Source organism: Rhamphochromis longiceps, linkage group LG3 (genome assembly GCF_057381845.1).
Source record: "Rhamphochromis longiceps isolate RC_006_pf linkage group LG3, R_longiceps_female_GT1.1, whole genome shotgun sequence".
Classification (NCBI taxonomy): domain Eukaryota; kingdom Metazoa; phylum Chordata; class Actinopteri; order Cichliformes; family Cichlidae; genus Rhamphochromis; species Rhamphochromis longiceps.
Window position 1 is genome coordinate 9,296,846 of NC_140559.1, and position 18,338 is coordinate 9,315,183.

Below are 18,338 nucleotides of genomic sequence, written 5' to 3' on the forward strand. Positions count from 1 at the left end.
GCAGTCAGACGGCATATTTTTAAAGTTAACACATCAGCACACACAGAGCTGAGCCCCTCCCACCTGTGAGCTTCAGGTGGAGTCCCGCCTCCTTCCCGGAAGAAGCTCACCTGTGTGTCCGTGTTTAGTGTCCAGGTGTGCAGCGGAGCTTGTTGGTGTGTGAAGAAACTGTAAGTTTGCTTTGTTTCCTCCTTTAACAATTTGTCTTTGTATTCATGGAAACAGCACAAGCTAAAAAAAAGTCACAAGTTAGTCTTTTACCTACATGTAGTTGATAGTTTCTAGATTCTCATGTCTGACTCTGCTTTAAAATACTGCGTCATAAAATGTCCGCTTTGTTCACACCATAAACGGGTTTGACAGGTTTTACATTTCGAAAATAAACTCACTGCATTTTGGTTAATGACAAAAACTATTTAAAGATAAATGCATTTAAACGATCAATTTTTTAAAAATATTTTTTTAATAAAAGTCACAAGTTTCTGGTTAGGCATAGTATTTATACTATATTCCGACTTTTAAAATAATACAATACTTATTTAAAGTCATTGGTTTTTGCAAAGTGCCGGGTTACAAATGTTATTCAGTCTCTATCTGTGAAATAATCTGTGAATAAAGGAACATGAACATGAACACTTCTGAGAAAATAATTTTTTTGTCCAACTATTTACAGGGGCTTGAGTATAAAAGCTGAGAGTCTTTAAGCTCTTCTTAGCTGAAAAAACTGTAACATAAATATGTTTTTGCTGAGCAGCAAGTAAAACTGCCCTATTGCCTAAAAGTAAATCCCTGATGCCAATTGTAAGGTTAATATTGTTGATTGTCATTTATGCTTAGAAATATTTACTCATATATGCTTAGAGTTTTATAATCGATTGCATGATGATAGAGGTTTGATCCTTAGTAGTCTGTAAAGACTCTGTGTGCCTTCCAGAGTGCTCTGGCATGCACACACAACTTGGGATCATGAGAGAGGTCGTACCTTCTTTTATTGTTTTATGCCTTAACCTAGTCTTGTCTCCTCTGAGCTCAGTTTCTGAAGGCCTCTCATATTAAAATAAATAAAAAAATATAATGAGAAAATAAGAATTAAGAATATATATTTAAATCCCAACAATAGCTGGACTGCAGGTTTAGGGAAGTTGTTTATGGGGTCACATCTTGACCCCCACACATACAAACACAGATGTGTTTGTATGTCTCCAGTATGAGTTTTGTCCAGTTCTCTCCCTCATGCACGAGAAACTCAAAGAGCTCTGCCTGGTGTTCAAAGCTTTTTGCTGTTGTAGTTGAATTGTCTCTGTTCCAGCGAGGGGTTGTGCGAGGCAGACCCATCACCAATCATCATCTTTATGCTGGCATTATGTCCTGTTTATGCTCTTAGTAAAGTATGTTTGAAAAGAAAACGAAGTCAAGTCATGCAGAAGGTTGAAAAGTGGTTGAAAAATTCATGTTGAAAAAATAAATGCACTTTATTGATAATCCACAAGTTGCAGACTTAAAAAAATATCATTGCATTTTTAATAAAAGTTGAAAATGCTCAGTGAAAAAAGGGAGATATAAGATACATTTAACTCTGACAAGACAAAGATAAACAGCTACAAATTAATTTGAAAATCTCCTCCCACTTCTCACCTGTCCTACAGTTTTTTTATGTCATAACACAAGCATTAGCAAAAACATGATCCGAGCAAATAATTTCATTTCAAGGGTACAATTAAATTCCTTGCACATAAATGCAATAACTCAGCAGCCGTGCTCACAAAGAAGCCATTCAACCTACAACACAGTCTTGGAGGCGGAGCCCAAAGAGCAGCTAGCAGTTACAGTATGAACTCTCTGTAAGCAGTCAGCTTGGTCCTGGGCACTGTTACTGAAATGAAAGCTGCGTCTCAGATGGATGTTAGTCCAACACATCAGACACGACCTCTGCAGCTCTCAGTTGATGTGCACATGAATGATTTGTGTTTCCTCTGCAGGTGAAGGTAGAAAGTGTGTGTGAGCTGATGTGAATTGAGCAGCATGGATCAGTGTGAGGACAGAGAGGAGGGAGTCCCTCCCTCTAAAAGCACTCTGTGTGGGGAACATGAGAGTCAGACCAAAGCTCAGAGGTGAGATGACCATCTCTTTTTTTTTTTTTTTTTTTTTGTCTGTCCCATTTGGTTCTTTAGCCATCAGAATTGTTGTCTGAAGACCAACAAGGATACCCAATGGATTTACTTTGCCAAATCGTGGCATTGCCGTATTGGTCCATTTGGTCGATCTTTTTTTTTATTATTTATTATATTTTATTTTCAGATGTTACAGACGGGACAGACATGAGTGAGGGATAGGAAGAAAGAAAGAGGAAGGAAAGGAAAAACAGAAGGGGAGAGGGACAGTGAGAAAGGGGGGGGAGAAAAAAAAAATCTCCTGGATCACCTGTTGAGAGAAAAATAGAAAACAAGCAAAAAAAACAAAGCAACATACTAAACACAACACCATCGCATTAATCTAGCTAAGTGTAAACAGCAGTAAATACTAAATATTCAATGTTGTTGTGCAGCACGCAGGACAGATGTGCTTCGAAGTAGCGGCCAAGAAAGGTGTAATTTGGGTCTACGAGCAGTGAACACCCGTGTGTACACCTGTGTGGATCAGCATGCTTGTATTCCAAAGGTTTCTCCATGTAACGATCTGCTAGGGAGTGTGGGGGGGCCACAGCCCCGTCCTCCAGGGTGTGAAGCGGGTATGGAGGAGGTCAAACTCTCGACATCCAGAGGCCCCCAGAACACAAGAGACCATGGAAGACCAACAGAGGGGCAGCCGCGCCACTGTTCCAGTAAGAGCTGAGGAGAGTCCCAGATGAGGGCTCACTCAGCAGCCGCGGAGCAGAAGCCAGGGGGAGTTGCAGTGGTAAATGGTAAATGGCCTGTATTTATATAGCGCTTTACTAGTCCCTAAGGACCCCAAAGCGCTTTACATATCCAGTCATCCACCCATTCACACACACATTCGCACACTGGTGATGGCAAGCTACATTGTAACCACAGCCACCCTGGGGCGCACTGACAGAGGTGAGGCTGCCGGACACTGGCGCCACCGGGCCCTTTGACCACCACCAGTAGGCAACAGGTGAAGTGTCTTGCCCAAGGACACAACGACCGAGACTGTCCAAGCCGGGGCTCGAACCGCACTCAACCAACGTGGAGACAGACATAAAGAGACGCTGTATACACGATCACACTCCCCAAGCGTACTCTACAAACTGGGTCTAGGTACCCTTGCCCCTGGAGGGGGGAACTGCACCCAGACCCAGGTGGTGTTACCCTTTTCCCTGCGGTGGGGAGAGGCAGACCACCCCGACTCCGTAGCAGCAGGGAGGCCCCACACCCCAGACCGCAGTCGGACGGCCAACTCCTCCTATCCCTCCCGCTCCAGCAGGCCGCAGAGAACGGGGGTGGGAGAAGACTCCAAACCTCCCTCCACCCGCTCATTGTAGTGTTGATGCATGTGTGTTCTAAGGTGCAATTAAAACCCAGGAGGGCATGGAGCTACCTGCCAAGGAGCAGCAGGTAAGCGCATAGTCCCTCCTGATAGCCCTTAATGTCTAAGTGTATTTAAAATTGAGAGGTGGGCAACGACGCCAGGGGTGAGGTGTACACCCTGATGGTAATTTGGACTCCGTGATTGTTCCCACCCCAAAGATCCTAAATGTATGTGTAATGAGAGTGTGAATAATGTGAATGTCTAAGTTGTGTGATAAAATTGAGGCAGAGGCAGCCAGACAAAAGACTGTTATGTGACAAAGAGTAAGTACATTATTTTTATGAGATTGTTCATTATGTCTTTAATTTAATATTTCCAGTTTTTCCTTCCTGTCTCATGAAGCTGTTACATTTATTGTTTTTCTTTTAGGATCAATAAGAGGCCAGAATCTCCTGGACCTGAACCCAGCTGTGTTTCCTTAAAGAGCAACATGTCGAAGGGTGCTGTTATAAACTTTAAAGGCTGTTCTTCTGCTGCTGAGAGGTAATGTGTGTCTAGATGTTGTTCCTGACTCTGTATTTTTGAATAAATCCTCATGTTTAATATCAGCTCAGCTCTTTTTCACACACATTTCTATGTTGGTATGTGAAGCGGTGTGTGTTGGAGTGTTTCCACAAACACAGCAGTCAGAGTGGAAAGAGTGGATGTTGTAGGAGGTGTTTGTGTAGTGAAGAGGCTGAGTGTCTGTAGGACTCCAGCTGCTCCAGCAGGTGTCTCCTTTGTGCTTTGCTTCAAACACAGTGTAGGGAGGAGCTTCCACTCAGGTGTTTCAGGTGTTGCTGGATGGAGGAGGACAAATAGTTTTTCCCTTCAGTGACACTTCAGCAGCTCAATGTTCTGGGAGATGTTTGTCTTTATGAAGGTTTATGGATTCTTGTTCTTACTTTGGTGAAACTGAGCAATACATTTTCCATCTAACATTTAAAGTAAATTTCCAGGTGAATAAAAGATCTGCAGCTGCAGCCTCTGTGATGTTTCACAGTCTGAAAGTAACAAATTCAACCAGAGTTCAAACAAAGGCTTAATATACGTTTGATATAATGCCAACAAGTACAAATAGGTGTTCTTACAGGTCTTAATCACAGAGGTCTGATAAGTCTGGTGACTTTCACACTCAGCAATTTTGCTGCCTTTTATTTTATATTGGCCTTTTTAAAGCCCTTCAAAGTCTCCCACATTCATACAGACCTTTTAACACCAAACTCCTTTACAGTCCTTCTCCTCTCACACACGATCACACGACTGATTTGTCTGCAGCAGCTGTGTTACTGCTAGTATTTTATTATGTGTGTAATCTCCTCATATTGTTCCTGTGGTTTAGTTTGACTTCCTTCTGCAAACTCAGCTGCTCTGTTGCTGATACACGTCTCCATGAATATGATTGATCAGATGCTGCCAACACCATGTGTTTCATGTGAACGCTCAGCTGAAACCCTGGGTTTACTTATCGAGTTAATAACAAGCTTCACGTGACTGTGAATGCTAAAGTGAATCCAGATAAAGGAAAGAGACCCTGCTAATGTTGGACTCACTTCTTAGTGTAGATCCCAGGAGGAAGTTCAACATAGCCATTCTTTGTGCTAGCTCGACCAAACCTGAGACCACAGTGCAGGATAATGATCATCATCTGTCTCTGTCAAGGACATTTAAACTCCACAAATAACAAACATAATTATATTTGATCTTTAAAAATAAGTTTTCACTTAAAAAAGCATGAGCACACTGGTGGATTACAGAAACATGAAAACTCGTTAACACTAAAGTTAATTTAGGCGTAAACAAAGTGTCAAACATACTGAAGTAGAAGGACTGATGTTTGTGTTAACCCTCACATGGGCTGTACAACATTATATAGGGAGACAAAAACAGAGATTATCGTAGCCATCGCTCTCTCGCATGGACGTGGCAGTCTTGCTGTCTGCTGCGAATCCTCCCCGTACCTCCGTGACCTCGTCTGGTATCTGCTCCCTCCTCTGTAAGAGACAGTAAAGGAAAACACGTCTCTGCCTAGTCTTGAAAATCTAATCTTATCATCCATTGTTCTTCTAGGGCCTCTTCTTCTTGTGGCCTCAGCTAACTGCTAATATTTACATGGCTAACATTAACATGTGTGCCAGCCAGGTTCACATTTATGATTAACTATGATTAATTAACTGATGTTGAAACTGGAGCTTTACTGACCTCTGAAATTCCTCCTAAAGTGTTATTCAGTGTTGTGACAGTCAGCTGCTTCAGCTGCTGCTGGGATGGGCTGTGGCAAAGAGAACAGAGAAAATCCAAATCAGAGTTTTTCTCTGAATTAAAAGCAAGGAAACAACAATATATTCTACATGGTGAAACTGATGGTTTCTAGTGTTTGGGTCTGTTTTTCTGTATTTATGCAGATAAAGTGTAAACTCAGATGAATTATACCATCAAATGTTAAAGGAAAATATGAGGATGAGTGTCTGTGAGCTGAGAAGGACGTGAAGCGAGCAGTTTATCCCAGAGCTCACTCTCTCCTTTAAATCTCAGTTTTTTTCTTCTTCACAGTTTATCTGTTAATTTATTAATGAATAACACTGAAAGAGTTTCTGTTATATGTTTCTGTGACGTGACTAAAGCAAATCTTTCAAATAATCCCACCATCAATGTTGTCTCCTTTACTACGGTTACTTTACTTGAATTTCTTTGAAATGAACCAAATTCTTTTATTTGTTGGTTGTTGCATATTTAACCTCTACAGTCAGGAAAGGAGGGGATGAGGCCTCAACAATGTTGGGTTGTAGCTGTGGTTCAGGTTAGAGTGAGTGTCCATGGAATAAATGTAAGTCAGTGAACTGGAAACATGACTGTGTTTGACTGACTGAACATGACTGAAAACTTTTTTTCCTTTTTAAAATCAGTCTAATCAAAGGTGGACAGAAGTATCTCCACTTTGACTTTTCTGTGTCACCATCAGAGCTTCTGCACAGTGTGGAGAAAGATCCAGAAGCAGAGCTGGACTGCAGACAGCCAGTCAGAGCAGCTGTGTACAAAGTAAGACTGAACATCTGTCTGCTGATGGACTCATTTCTGAAAACTGGACTTCTTGTGTTGTTCAGACATTGAAGAGTTTTCTTTCTCTTTAGTCTCATTGTTTTTCTTTCTTTCAGCAGATGTTGGTCTGCAGGAGGTTTTAGATGAACATAAAATCAGTCTGAGGAGGAGATGTGAACGTGTGACTGAAGGAAGTGATGAAACAGGAAGTAGAACCCTCCTCAACAGGATCTACACTGAGCTCTACATCACAGAGGGACAGAGTGAAGAGGTTCATACCCAACATGAGGTGAGGCAGCTGGAGACAGCTTCCAAGATGGACGCCCTCCATGACGCTCCAATCAGGTGCCAGGACATCTTTAAAGCCTTACCTGACCAACAGAGACCCATCAGAGTGGTTCTGACCAACGGCGTGGCTGGTGTTGGAAAAACCTTCTCAGTGCAGAAGTTCACTCTGGACTGGGCAGAGGGCTTGGAGAACCAACATGTCAGTGTGGTGGTTCTGCTTTCATTCAGGGAGCTGAACCTGATCAGAGATGAGCAGTACAGTCTTCTGGAGCTGCTCCATGTTTTCCATCCAACATTACAGAAGGTCACAGCAGAGAAGCTGGCTGTCTCTCAGCTTTTGTTCATCTTTGACGGCCTGGATGAAAGCAGACTTTCATTGGATTTCACCAACAGGAAGCTGCTGTCTGATGTCACACAGAAGTCATCAGTCAGCCAGCTGCTGACAAACCTCATCAAGGGGAATCTGCTTCCCTCGGCTCTCGTCTGGATAACTTCCCGACCAGCAGCAGCCAATCAGATCCCTCCTACATGTGTTGACAGGCTAACAGAAGTACGAGGCTTCACTGACGCCCAGAAGGAGGAGTACTTCAGGAGGAGATTCAGTGATGAAGAGCTGTCCAGCAGAATCCTCTCCCACATGAAGACATCCAGGAGCCTCCACATCATGTGTAGTATCCCAGTCTTCTGCTGGATCACTGCTACAGTTCTGGAGCACATGTTGACTACCGAGCAGAGAGGAGAGCTGCCCAAGACCCTGACTGACATGTACTCACACTTCCTGCTGGTTCAGACAAAGAGGAAGAAGAACAAGTACCATGAGGGACGTGAGACGAGTCCACAGGAGCTGACAGAGGCTGACAGGGAAGTTCTTCTGAAGCTGGGGAGGCTGGCGTTTGAACATCTGGAGAAAGGAAACATCATGTTCTACCAAGAAGACCTGGAGCAGTGTGGTCTGGATGTGACAGAGGCCTCTGTGTACTCAGGAGTTTGTACAGAGATCTTCAAAAGAGAGTGTGTGATCTTCCAGAAACCAGTCTACTGCTTTGTTCATCTGAGCATTCAGGAGTTTCTGGCTGCTGTCTACATGTTCCACTGTCACACCAACAGGAAGACAAAGGTGCTGAAGAACTTCCTTAAATCAAAATCTTTGACCAAGATAATTTCCAGTGTTTTCGATGACGAAGATCTCCAATCACTTGATGTATTTCTGAGGAGAGTCATGGAGAAATCCCTCCAGAGTAAAAATGGCCACCTGGACCTGTTTGTTCGCTTCCTTCATGGCCTCTGTCTGGAGTCCAACCAGAGACTCTTAGTAGGTCTGCTGGGGCAGACAGAGATCAGTCCAGGAACCATCCAGAGAGTCATCAACAACCTGAAGAAGATGAACAGTAATGAAATCTCTCCTGACAGAAGCATCAACATCTTCCACTGTCTGACGGAGATGAACGACCTATCAGTACATCAGGAGATCCAAGAGTTCCTGAAGTCAGAGAACAGATCAGAGAAGGAACTCTCTGAGATCCAGTGCTCAGCTCTGGCCTTCATGCTGCAGATGTCAGAGGAGGTTCTGGATGAGTTGGACCTGCAGAAGTACAACACATCAGAGCGGGGACGACGGAGACTGATTCCAGCTGTGAGGAACTGCAGAAAGGCTGGGTGAGTCCAGATGTGATCATTAACATCATTGATCAGTGTAGGTTAGTAGTTTAATGTTGAAAATAAAATCAGATTGTAACCACAAAGTGTTTGTGTCCGTACGATGCAACCTTCCACACCATTCCTTTATTGTACAGACTCAGCAGCATCTCCATGGATCCCAAATCCAAGAGTGGAGAACAGATTTGAAGTGTGTCACATCCATGCAGTCACAGCTGTTTCCACTCTCTCTCCATCCTCCTCACTGTTCCATATTTGATATCAGAGTAACACACTGCTTGGTTATGTGCAGTCATCATCAGTGACTGTGGGTCAAACAGAAGCTCTCTGATTGGTTGCTGACCTTGGTCACCTGTCCACTCTCACCTGTTTGTGTTTGCTCTCTCTTTGCTGTCTCCATCCTCTCTCTCCTTTCTCTCCCTCTCTGTCTTTGTACGTCACTCAGGTCCAATGGAAACAGTGACATTTACAAACCAATCAAAGACAAACTGATCCATGTCAGGTTATAACAATATTCAAAGTGAATACAGGCTGCTGCTGGACACAGACAGGTAACATCATTTTGACTTGCTGTCACCTGGATCTGGACTCATAAACACTGAAGCCCTGAACAGGAATACAAATCATTTTCTGCCAACTAGCGACACACCAGAAGATAATGGCTCAAAAAATTCACATGAGCCAATCATTTCTGTGTTTAGTTCCCCTGAAATCAGATCTGATATCAGCAGCTCTGAGTTCATTCATCATTATTGTCCAGTGATGAGATTTCTGCTCCGTTTGGTAACAGTCAGCAGGTTTTTCCTGCGTGTGGACGTGAACAGTCGTACCTGACAGCAGGTAGCAAACAGAGATCATCTTTCCAGCTGGAACTCTTCACTGAGCTGAACTCATTCAAAATGTTCTGGAGTCAAAACAGGAAACAGTCCAAATGTGTGTCTTCACTCTGACTCTGGATCAGATCTCAGTGCCAGACTGTGGATATTATGGAAGCCTAAATGTGACACCATCTTCCTTCTTCATCTGCAGATTAAAGCCAAACAAAGATTCTCATTAAAAGTCTGCAGGTCTGAGAGAGACTCAATCGTTGTGTCATGTCAAACACAGTAAGAGGAGCTGAAGCACAGATGTGAAGAGCAAATTCATCAGATTATGACCTCCCTCTGTTTTGTCTTCATATACATTCAGTCTGTGTTTATAATGCAGATTTTCTGCTTTTTTAATAACACATTTCATATTTTCTATCATCACAGACTGACTCGGTGTGGACTCTCAGAGTCTCACTGTGAAGTTGTGGCCTCAGCTCTGAAGTCCAACCCCTCCCATCTGACAGAGCTGGACATGAATGAGAACAACCTGCAGGATTCAGGAGTTAAGCTTCTGTGTGCTGGACTGGAGAGTCCAAACTGTGGACTGGAGACTCTGAGGTGAGTTCACTGACTGCGGCTGTTGTTGTTTTTCTATATTTCAGGTCTTTGATTGATGTTTGAAACTTTCTTTAGTTCCTAAATGTTCATGATGTGTCTGAAGACAAATGTGAAGAAGTTTGAGCGCTTTCAGAAATGTTGTCTTTCCAAACGACTGAACAACAGTTTTTCCTTTTGGCTCCAAACAGAAGTGACAGACTTGAGCAGGGTTCATTTAAAGGCTGACAGAAGTGGAGTGGTGACGGGGAGATGTTTGACAGGACAGTGTTTCAGCCTCCACAGGTTCATGTTGTGCTCCATCAGTCAGTGAAGATGAAGTCAGTGCTGATGAGGCTGTAGAGTGTGTGAGGGATGTGAATGAGGATGATGAAGATCTGATGATAGCAGATAAAAACAGGCTGCAGAGACTTTGAGCCATACAGGGCACACAGTGTGTGTACAGAACAGCTGAAATCATTATGGAGGCCTCACTGGGATATGGAAGCATCACAGTACAGCTTCAGTGAAGCATTAAAGTCTCTGATATGAGATGAGAAATGAAGCAGCCAGAGCTTTTTCATGAGTGGAAATCCACTGTGACTGTGAGCTGCTGCTACAGCCTCCAGATTAGCCAGCAGCTCATCCTGCTCAACATTTTCTCACCAACTTTAATGGAAGTGTGATGTTTTCAGCTGGAGTGATGGTCAGGGTGGCCTCCCTCTCCTCTTCTTCTCCTCTTCCTCTTTCATTTGTAAAGCCACTTCTGCTGCTTTCATTCATTTGGAAGTCCTGTAGCTGAGTTTGGGAGAGACTAACAGCCTCGGCAGCAGAGGGGAGAAAGGCTGTAACACCACCACTTTACTCTGTTCTACCTGTCACATCATTTTATCAGGAAACAAATATGCTCATGTTTTTACTATGTTTGTCTTGAAGATGTAAGAAGCTCACATGGTGCTTTTTATTATTGTGTTGGTTTGTTTCCTGTCTCTTGGATGGAGCCCAGCTGTGCGTGGCCCCTGGGCCTGTGGTCAGAGTGTGTGCTGGATAATCCGGCCCAGGATGAGGCCAAACTGGAATGGGATGAAATGTCTGTCACATAATTGAGCATAGTGTAGTTTCATTTCTGCACAATTTAAAAACAACCAAAACTTTGTTCTGTCTTTTCTATGTTATACCGCAGACTTTCTTTGATACTGTGTCCAAAAGGAGCAGCTTTTACTTTGAAGGGGAGGCGTCTCTGTTTCCTCTTCAGGTTGGATGATGGAAGCAAATGAGTGTGTGATGTTCTTTCAGTGTTGCACTTTGTAGACGCTCCCTGAGCACTGGTCTCACAGCCAGCTGCACATAGAGACCAGTGTTGTTAGTCCAGGTCAGAAGATGACTTGTTGGAATGAAAATGAGCTTGTAGTTTGTCTGCTTGAATAATGTGACTGGAAAAAGGTGTTGGACTTCAAATATGTCCATTTCTTTCACACTTCACCTTTAAAAGTGAAGCCTTGTGGTTCCTGGAAGGAAAAACACGACTTTTTCAAGTCTTTGTCCTGTTTTTATGAGAAATGTACGACTTTAATGTGAAACATTCAGAGTTTTTTCTCTTGTTGTGTTTGTTTGAAGCTGCTTCCTGTTGGCTTCAGCTGTTTGGAGTTTCCATTTTCTAAACTTCTACATTCTGAACCTTCTTCAGCTCTGAACAGATGATGAAACACTGAATGATTTCAAGCTCACACTTTGTCTAATAAACTTACATCTTTCATTCTTTATACAGATTGATCAACTGTGGTTTGTCAGAGATCAGCTGTGATTATCTGGCAGCAGCACTGAAGTCCAACCCCTCCCATCTGAGACAGCTGGACCTGAGCTACAACAAAAAGCTGCAGGATTCAGGAGTGAAGCATCTGTGTGGTTTCCTGGAGAGTCCAGGATGTGGACTTGAAACTCTGAGGTCAGTCAGCATGTTTTAGTTGTGCTGAGATGAATATGAGGTGAAAGTTGTGCTGACACTAAACTGCAGACATCAGGCTGATATTATACTGATCCACACTGAGGATCTTCATGGTAAAGTCTGTTTTCTTCTTCTCTGGTTTAGTCCATTGACTGGAGCAGAACAATGTTCACATTTCAAACAGTGAGACTCAACGTATGGCCCGCGGCCCACACGCGGCCGGCCCACCTTTCCTGATTCAGAGAGAGGGGACCCTGATTAACTGTGTAGTGTTCTTCCTCACAGTTCTAAGTATCAGACACAACAATGAATAATCCACAGCTGACTGTCTTTAGCAGGTCAAAGGTCACGGCACACAGCAGACAGTGGGAAATATTATAATTCTGATCATTTATCAGCACATATCCATATGTATAAAAACAAAGCTGACACTGTGAGACTTGATCAGAGGTGTGATCATCACAGCAGAGGCCTTTGTGTCAAAGTCACTGAGGATCAAACAGAATCACATGAAGCAGATTTTCCTCTTCTGGCTTTTTATAGCAGATAACCTTCAAAATATTCTGCAGTCCATCAAAAACTGAAGCAAACCATGAATCAACATGTGAACATGAGCTGATGCTGCTGAAGGGAAGCAAAGTTACAGAGGTTTGATTACAGACACAGCTGAGAGTTTGTAATCTGTCATCATTTTAAAAGGTTTAAATTTCTTCTTCTCTGGTTTAGTCCATTGACTGCAGCAGAACAATGTTCACATTTCAAACCTTCAAAGAAGAAGAAAAATCCTCCACTGGATAATTCACTGTGAAACTCTCCAACTCTTCATTCCACCTTAAACTCTGTCTGACACTGAAATCCAAAGCAAAATAGGTTTCTATTAAAGGTTGTAATTTGTATATGAAAAAGTGCTTTGGCTCAGCAGGGATCAGCTTACAGGTAGAATACAGCTGCTGGGTGGGATTAGCATGTCATAGCTATCTACCAAACTGCTAACTGGGGGATTTCAGGCCATCTATGAATCATTTTTGCTAACTGTTTATTCAGCTTAGGCTCACAGGGCTGGAGCCTGTGCCCTAGCTGTCATAGGGCAAGAGGCGTGGTCCACCTGCACAGGTGAGCAGTCCATCACAGGGCCAACAGAGAGAGACAGAGAAGCACTCTCTCACATCCACACCTACAGCCAATTTAGAAGCACCAATGAACCTAAGCAGCATTTCATTGGACTGTGGGAGAACATCCAACCTCCACAGAAAGGCCAACAAGCTTCAACCTACAACCTTCTTGCTTTAAGGCACTAGTGCTAACCACTTTTCCCAAATCCTGCATCTTCCTGTTTCTGACTCCAGGCCAGCTCCACTAACACTTTCTCATCAGACACTGCCACCTAGTGGAGGAAGTCTTTGTTCCATTTGAAGCTTCAGATGACAGTTAGTTCCTTTACAAAGAGGTGGAGGTGGTGGGGCCACAGCACCATCATCACTGAGTGCCACAGGACACTTAACCTTTGTTTCCATATGCTGGGAACTTCCTGTTGTTCCAAGGAGGACTGGAAAATGTGTGAAAATCTCCCAGTCAGTTCCTCACAGCGCACTTCAATCATTTCCCTCCCACAGCATCAGGACCAGGGCTTTTTCTCTCTTTGGTCCCACTAAGAGATTTCCACACAAACACCTCATCAGTGGGACTCTCAGAGCTACCAGCCCTTTGCTACAATCACAAAGCTCTTCATTGAAATCAATGATATCAAAGCTGGAATCAAATGAGTCCAAGTCTTCTGCTGATTCAGCATCACATTCATCTTTGCTCCTTGTCCTGCATCCCCATCATGGACTTCATTCCTTTCCAAACCAGCCTTGAGTGTCCTTTATTCAGCTCATCCTCTGCTTTACTTTTACACCTGATTTTAGCTGCTTTATCTCTCTTTCAACAAGTTTCTGTGCCTCAATCTTTTTCTTCTCTCCCTCATAACAAGACAGCTTCTTCTGCCTGAGAACATGTTGGAGTGATTTACTAATCCAGGGCTGCTTATTGGGGAAAATACTTCCTGTTTCCAAAGTAATCCCCATTTTCTCAGAAAGAAATGTAAGTAGAAATCGATGATCTAAGTGAGAACACGAGACTTTAAAAAGTCCCAGTGGGTGCAGTCAAAGCAGTCCCTCAGTCCCAGTATAGAGTCTTTGGTCCAGACTGGAACAACTGTGTGCCCAGTTTGAGCTCTCTTCAGTTCTGTGACCTGACAGAGCCAGAGGGGCCATCACATCACATTTAGAAGCTCCCCTAATGGAGCCACAACACATGTCCAATACTTAGTCTGTCTTGTTGGACCAACTTGAAGAAATGATTCAAGGACTTAGTCACAGAACAGAGATTCAAATCTCCAAAATCCAACTGGCTGCATCAGGACATATAGTCTGAAACTCTGCACAGTTTCCTGTTTGAAGCTGCTTCCTGTTGGCTTCAGCTGTTTGGAGTTTCCATTTTCTAAACTTCTACATTCTGAACCTTCTTCAGCTCTGAACAAATGGTGAAACACTGAATGATTTCAAGCTCACACTGTGTCTAATAAACTTACATCTTTCATTCTTTATACAGATTGATCGACTGTGGTTTGTCAGAGATCAGCTGTGATTATCTGGCAGCAGCACTGAAGTCCAACCCCTCCCATCTGAGAGAGCTGGACCTGTGGGGAAACAACCTGAAAGATCCAGATGTGAATCAGCTGTCTGATCTTAAGGAGAGTCCAGACTACAGACTGGAGTGGCTGCTGTAAGTAGAGTGATGGAGTGAGTGGGTGGTGCTGTCAGCAGTATTGTACTAAACACAGTCAGTATTAAACAAAGATCCAGTGTTTCCTGTAAAGCTGCAGCTTCTCAGTGAAGCTGTGAGAGGAGAATGGTGACAGGCTTCAGGATTGGACACAAACACTTCCTGTTTCTCACCTTTATGGTCACCATAGTAACAGCTGACACGCTCTGATCAAACAGTGTCAACAGCCAATCAGCTCTCTGAACAAAGCAGCACGCAGACCAATGACTGCATTCATTTCCAAGTTTAAAGCAGTGAAGAACACAGTCTGTAGGTGAGGAAGAATTTAGTGAGAGCAGATGTTTGGATGGAATTCCTCCAGTGAACAGCTGGAACCGTCCATCTGGATTGTTGGGCTTGTTGTTGGGGTTCCTACTGAGCTCAGAGTGGACACACCAAGGTTCTTCTAATGAATGAAAGTCCCAACTCAAACTAGGAGGGAAAAACATTGTCAGCAACTTCAATGAAAATCCAAAGATTAGAAAAAGTGAAGCAACAATGAGTCCTAGTACAGTCCCAGCACTGAAGTCCCTGCTGCTCTTTATACTGGATGTGCTGCATCACTGACTGACAGCTGATGAAGAGTCTCTGGAAACACTCGTTTATCTCCTCTGCTCTTCCTTCTTCTCTCTGCAGGTGGAGGTGATGATGGTAAACAGGACGGTGTGTGTGCTGAGAGAGGAGGAGCTGTGTCCTGATGATCCAGAGAGGTTGAAGCAGCAGCAGCTTGTGTGTAGAGACGCTCTGACTGGGCCATGTTACTGGGAGGTGGAGAGGAGAGCTTCATCCAGCAGTGACTGACAGAGGAATGAGAAGAAGTGCAGATGACTGTCAGTGCTGCAGAGTGAACTGCTCTGAGAACAGCTCCACTGTCAGACACAATGTAGAGTCCAGCATCATCCCTGTGTGTCCCTCTGGATCTGACAGAGGATCATCAGTGTATCTGGACTGCTCTGCTGCTGCTCTGTCCTTCTACAGTCTCTGCACAGTCTCTGTCTGACTCTGGCTTCAGACCCTCCTGGATCAAACTCACCTGGAAAGACTTTCAAACATCACTCAATAGATTTGAATACAGAATATATTTGATATATACTGTAGATGTACTGTAGAGTTGCAGTTTGTCACTTGTAAATACAGTCTGTGAGCAGCTGTGAGCTGAAAGATCTTTCTAGAAACACGAAATGTTTTCACTCTTCTGTTTCTTTTTCATATATTTCCACAACATTAATATTGATCCCACCTGTCTCACCTGTTTCATGCTTTTATACATAATAACAGGACACGTGTGATCTGAGCGCTGCTGTGGTTGCTGTGCTGCACGTCTTCATTTAGATAACAGAGACATCTAGTGGTTCAGAGGGAGAACTGCAGGAGGTGGAGCTGTGTTTTAGCGTGGAAAACTTTTTATCTTTTAGGCGCAGATACAAATATGACAAGTATCAGTGTAAGATACAAAAGGTCACATCAGTCAGCAGAGGGAACAGTGATCACACAGCAATGTAAGAATAGAAACATAACAGTGAATCTGGACATGTATACAGATGGAAGCAAACAAACAGGATGTAACACTACATTAAAGCCACAAATGGGAAGAAAACAAACCCATAGGAAAATATATTTGATCTCAGGAATCCAAATCAGATGCTTTAGAGCAGGGGTCGGCAACCCTGGGCACGCGTGTAACAGCTGGCACGTGAAGGGTTAACTGATGGCACGACCATAGCTGGACTGGCCATCGGGCATACTGATGGTGATTTTTCGTTTTTATGGACCGATGATGTTTTTTTTATTTTTTTGTAACGGTATAAACGATGGAAGGTGGTGGATTGGCCGGATGCTGGTCGATGTGTAAAAATAAGTCAGTTGTTTGGTGGTGGCTATGGTGGAGCTTCCACAGAGGCAGCAGGTGGATGAGGGAAAGGGGAGGCAGGAGGAGCAGAGACCCGAGGCGGCCGCCGGTCCGAGTGTCAGGTGAACTGAACTTCAGGTAAGAAGTTATGACCTGCAGTCTATCTGGGTCAGATATAAACCAAGTTTAGGTGGAGTTTATTTTCCTTGTGCTGACTTTTTACAGTCAGTTACAATAACTCGTACTGCTACTAGCTAGCATGACGGAGTTTCTATACAGCTGGGTGGTGCTATGATGTTACTGATAGTGAACTTTACAGTGGCTTTCAAAATTATTCGGCCCCCTTGAACTTTCCCACATTTTGTCAGCTTCACTCATCAAAGTCAGGGGGCGGGGTCAATGCTGATCAAGTCAAAAGCATTGCTTTGGGCGTTCTTTTAGTGGGCTTTTCTGTCACGGCCTGCGTGGCAGGCTATGATGAGGGGAAGGAGGACCCAAATGCTGGACTCTTTGATGAGGTCAGTGCATTTATTTACAGTAATGCAAAATAATCCAAACAACAATAAATCCCCAGTGCGTTCCCGACTCTGACATGTCCTCTTGCCAGTGTTAGTGTTCTTTGTCTCCGCTCCTCAGTGTCTGAGCACCCCGTGCTCGCTGCCCTCTCGCCTCCACACTCCTCCTGGGGAATAACAAAGAGGCAGCCGTCAGCAACGCCACAATGCAGCAGACTAACCTTAACTAACTCGCCAAGAGACTAACGTGAAGTTACGCAATGATCCATCATCGGAGACAGCTCCACCACACTCCTAAGTAGCTCCTCTGACGAGGCTTGATCAGCTGCAGGTGTGAGTAATTCTCCTCCGCAGGTGTGGCCAGGCTCCTGGCTGACACACCCACACACACACACACACACACACCTAGATACACAAACATGGAAACAGGAGACAGCAGCACCAAAAACACACATGTCCATAACTTCTTACAGGCCCTGGGTCACCCAGACCCCGGTCCCATGACAATTCCTCAAAACTAAGTAGGCCTACACACCAGGGTTTGGACATGTGTGGACCCAAACTATACTTAAACTTTACCCTTTTTTGTGTGTCACCAAATACACTTTAATATCTTCTAGACAAGAATGTAGTGGCACAATCTTTAACCTCCTAAGACCCAAACTCCTCCGTGGCATTCATTTTTAATTTCTCTTTGATATTTGGGCTGATTGGGACCTGATGAATGTAAAAACAAAGAATTACCAGGTTTATTTATATTTTTTTACCAAATTTTTGTTTCTGAGAAAAATGAGAGCCACATATGAGGATATTTGTCTAAAATGTCAATAGCACACTGGCAGTGTAACATCCTTGTGAGTGGATATCAGGCACTTGTAGAGCAAAATGTAGTATTTTGGTCTAAACAACCCAAAATGTGATGTCCACATATGTGGACGCCAGGTCCTAGGAGGTTAAATATCTGCTCACTTTGTCAAAATGAACCTAATCATCTCTGATGAGTTCAGTGATGTCTGCCAGCTCACCTTGCAAGTGGTCGAGCTTATACCGCCGACAAGGCGGCACACAACTTGTAAACCCCCTGCTGACTATCACCTCTGGAGTTATTTATTTATGTTAGGTTCAACTGTTCCTGCAGAAAGTAAGCACGTGTTACTGATAAAAAGTCCAATAGAAGCAAAGTCTAAACTTTGAAAACAAAAAACAGAAACCTGTCTGATTCAGATCTGATGTTTGGGGAGTTTCAATAAGCAGTGTGACCCGTGTATATGCATCAGGGGTGGTTTTGATTATCGATTTATCGATTAAAATTGATTCTCGCTTGGATAACA

At 43.6% G+C, this 18,338-nt stretch overlaps 1 protein-coding gene and 1 long non-coding RNA gene across 4 annotated transcripts; one reads left to right on the plus strand and one right to left on the minus strand.

The window, feature by feature from the left end:
• Positions 1-5,346: 5,346 nt before the first annotated feature.
• On the minus strand, positions 5,347-8,995 carry LOC146672826 (uncharacterized). Its single transcript, XR_014908527.1, has 3 exons — positions 8,857-8,995; positions 5,710-5,779; positions 5,347-5,501 (listed from the first exon to the last, which is right to left on the minus strand). It is a non-coding gene; the product is annotated as an uncharacterized LOC146672826 (long non-coding RNA).
• Positions 6,462-16,228, plus strand: LOC146672827 (protein NLRC3-like). 3 transcript variants are annotated; one of them, XM_085389021.1, is made up of 6 exons: positions 6,462-6,546; positions 6,663-8,490; positions 9,744-9,917; positions 11,662-11,838; positions 14,431-14,604; positions 15,280-16,228. In XM_085389021.1, exons 2-6 carry the CDS (start codon positions 6,863-6,865, stop codon positions 15,287-15,289), a joined length of 2,163 nt encoding a protein of 720 aa, XP_085245147.1. In that variant the 5' UTR covers positions 6,462-6,546; positions 6,663-6,862; the 3' UTR covers positions 15,290-16,228. The 3 variants fall into 3 exon arrangements, with proteins under 3 accessions (XP_085245147.1, XP_085245143.1, XP_085245153.1); XM_085389017.1 differs by lacking the exons at positions 6,462-6,546; positions 11,662-11,838 and having other exon boundaries at positions 6,726-8,490; XM_085389027.1 differs by lacking the exons at positions 6,462-6,546; positions 9,744-9,917; positions 11,662-11,838; positions 14,431-14,604; positions 15,280-16,228 and adding an exon at positions 8,936-9,131 and having other exon boundaries at positions 6,726-8,490.
• Positions 16,229-18,338: the final 2,110 nt, after the last annotated feature.

Bases quoted from the DNA above. Each gene is read 5' to 3' on its own strand.
- LOC146672827 (XM_085389021.1), top strand. From the start codon at position 6,863: ATGGACGCCCTCCATGACGCTCCAATCAGGTGCCAGGACATCTTTAAA. The intron at 8,491-9,743 runs GTGAGTCCAGAT...CTATCATCACAG, and splicing joins AGGAACTGCAGAAAGGCTGG to ACTGACTCGGTGTGGACTCT. The intron at 11,839-14,430 runs GTCAGTCAGCAT...TTCTTTATACAG, and splicing joins TGTGGACTTGAAACTCTGAG to ATTGATCGACTGTGGTTTGT.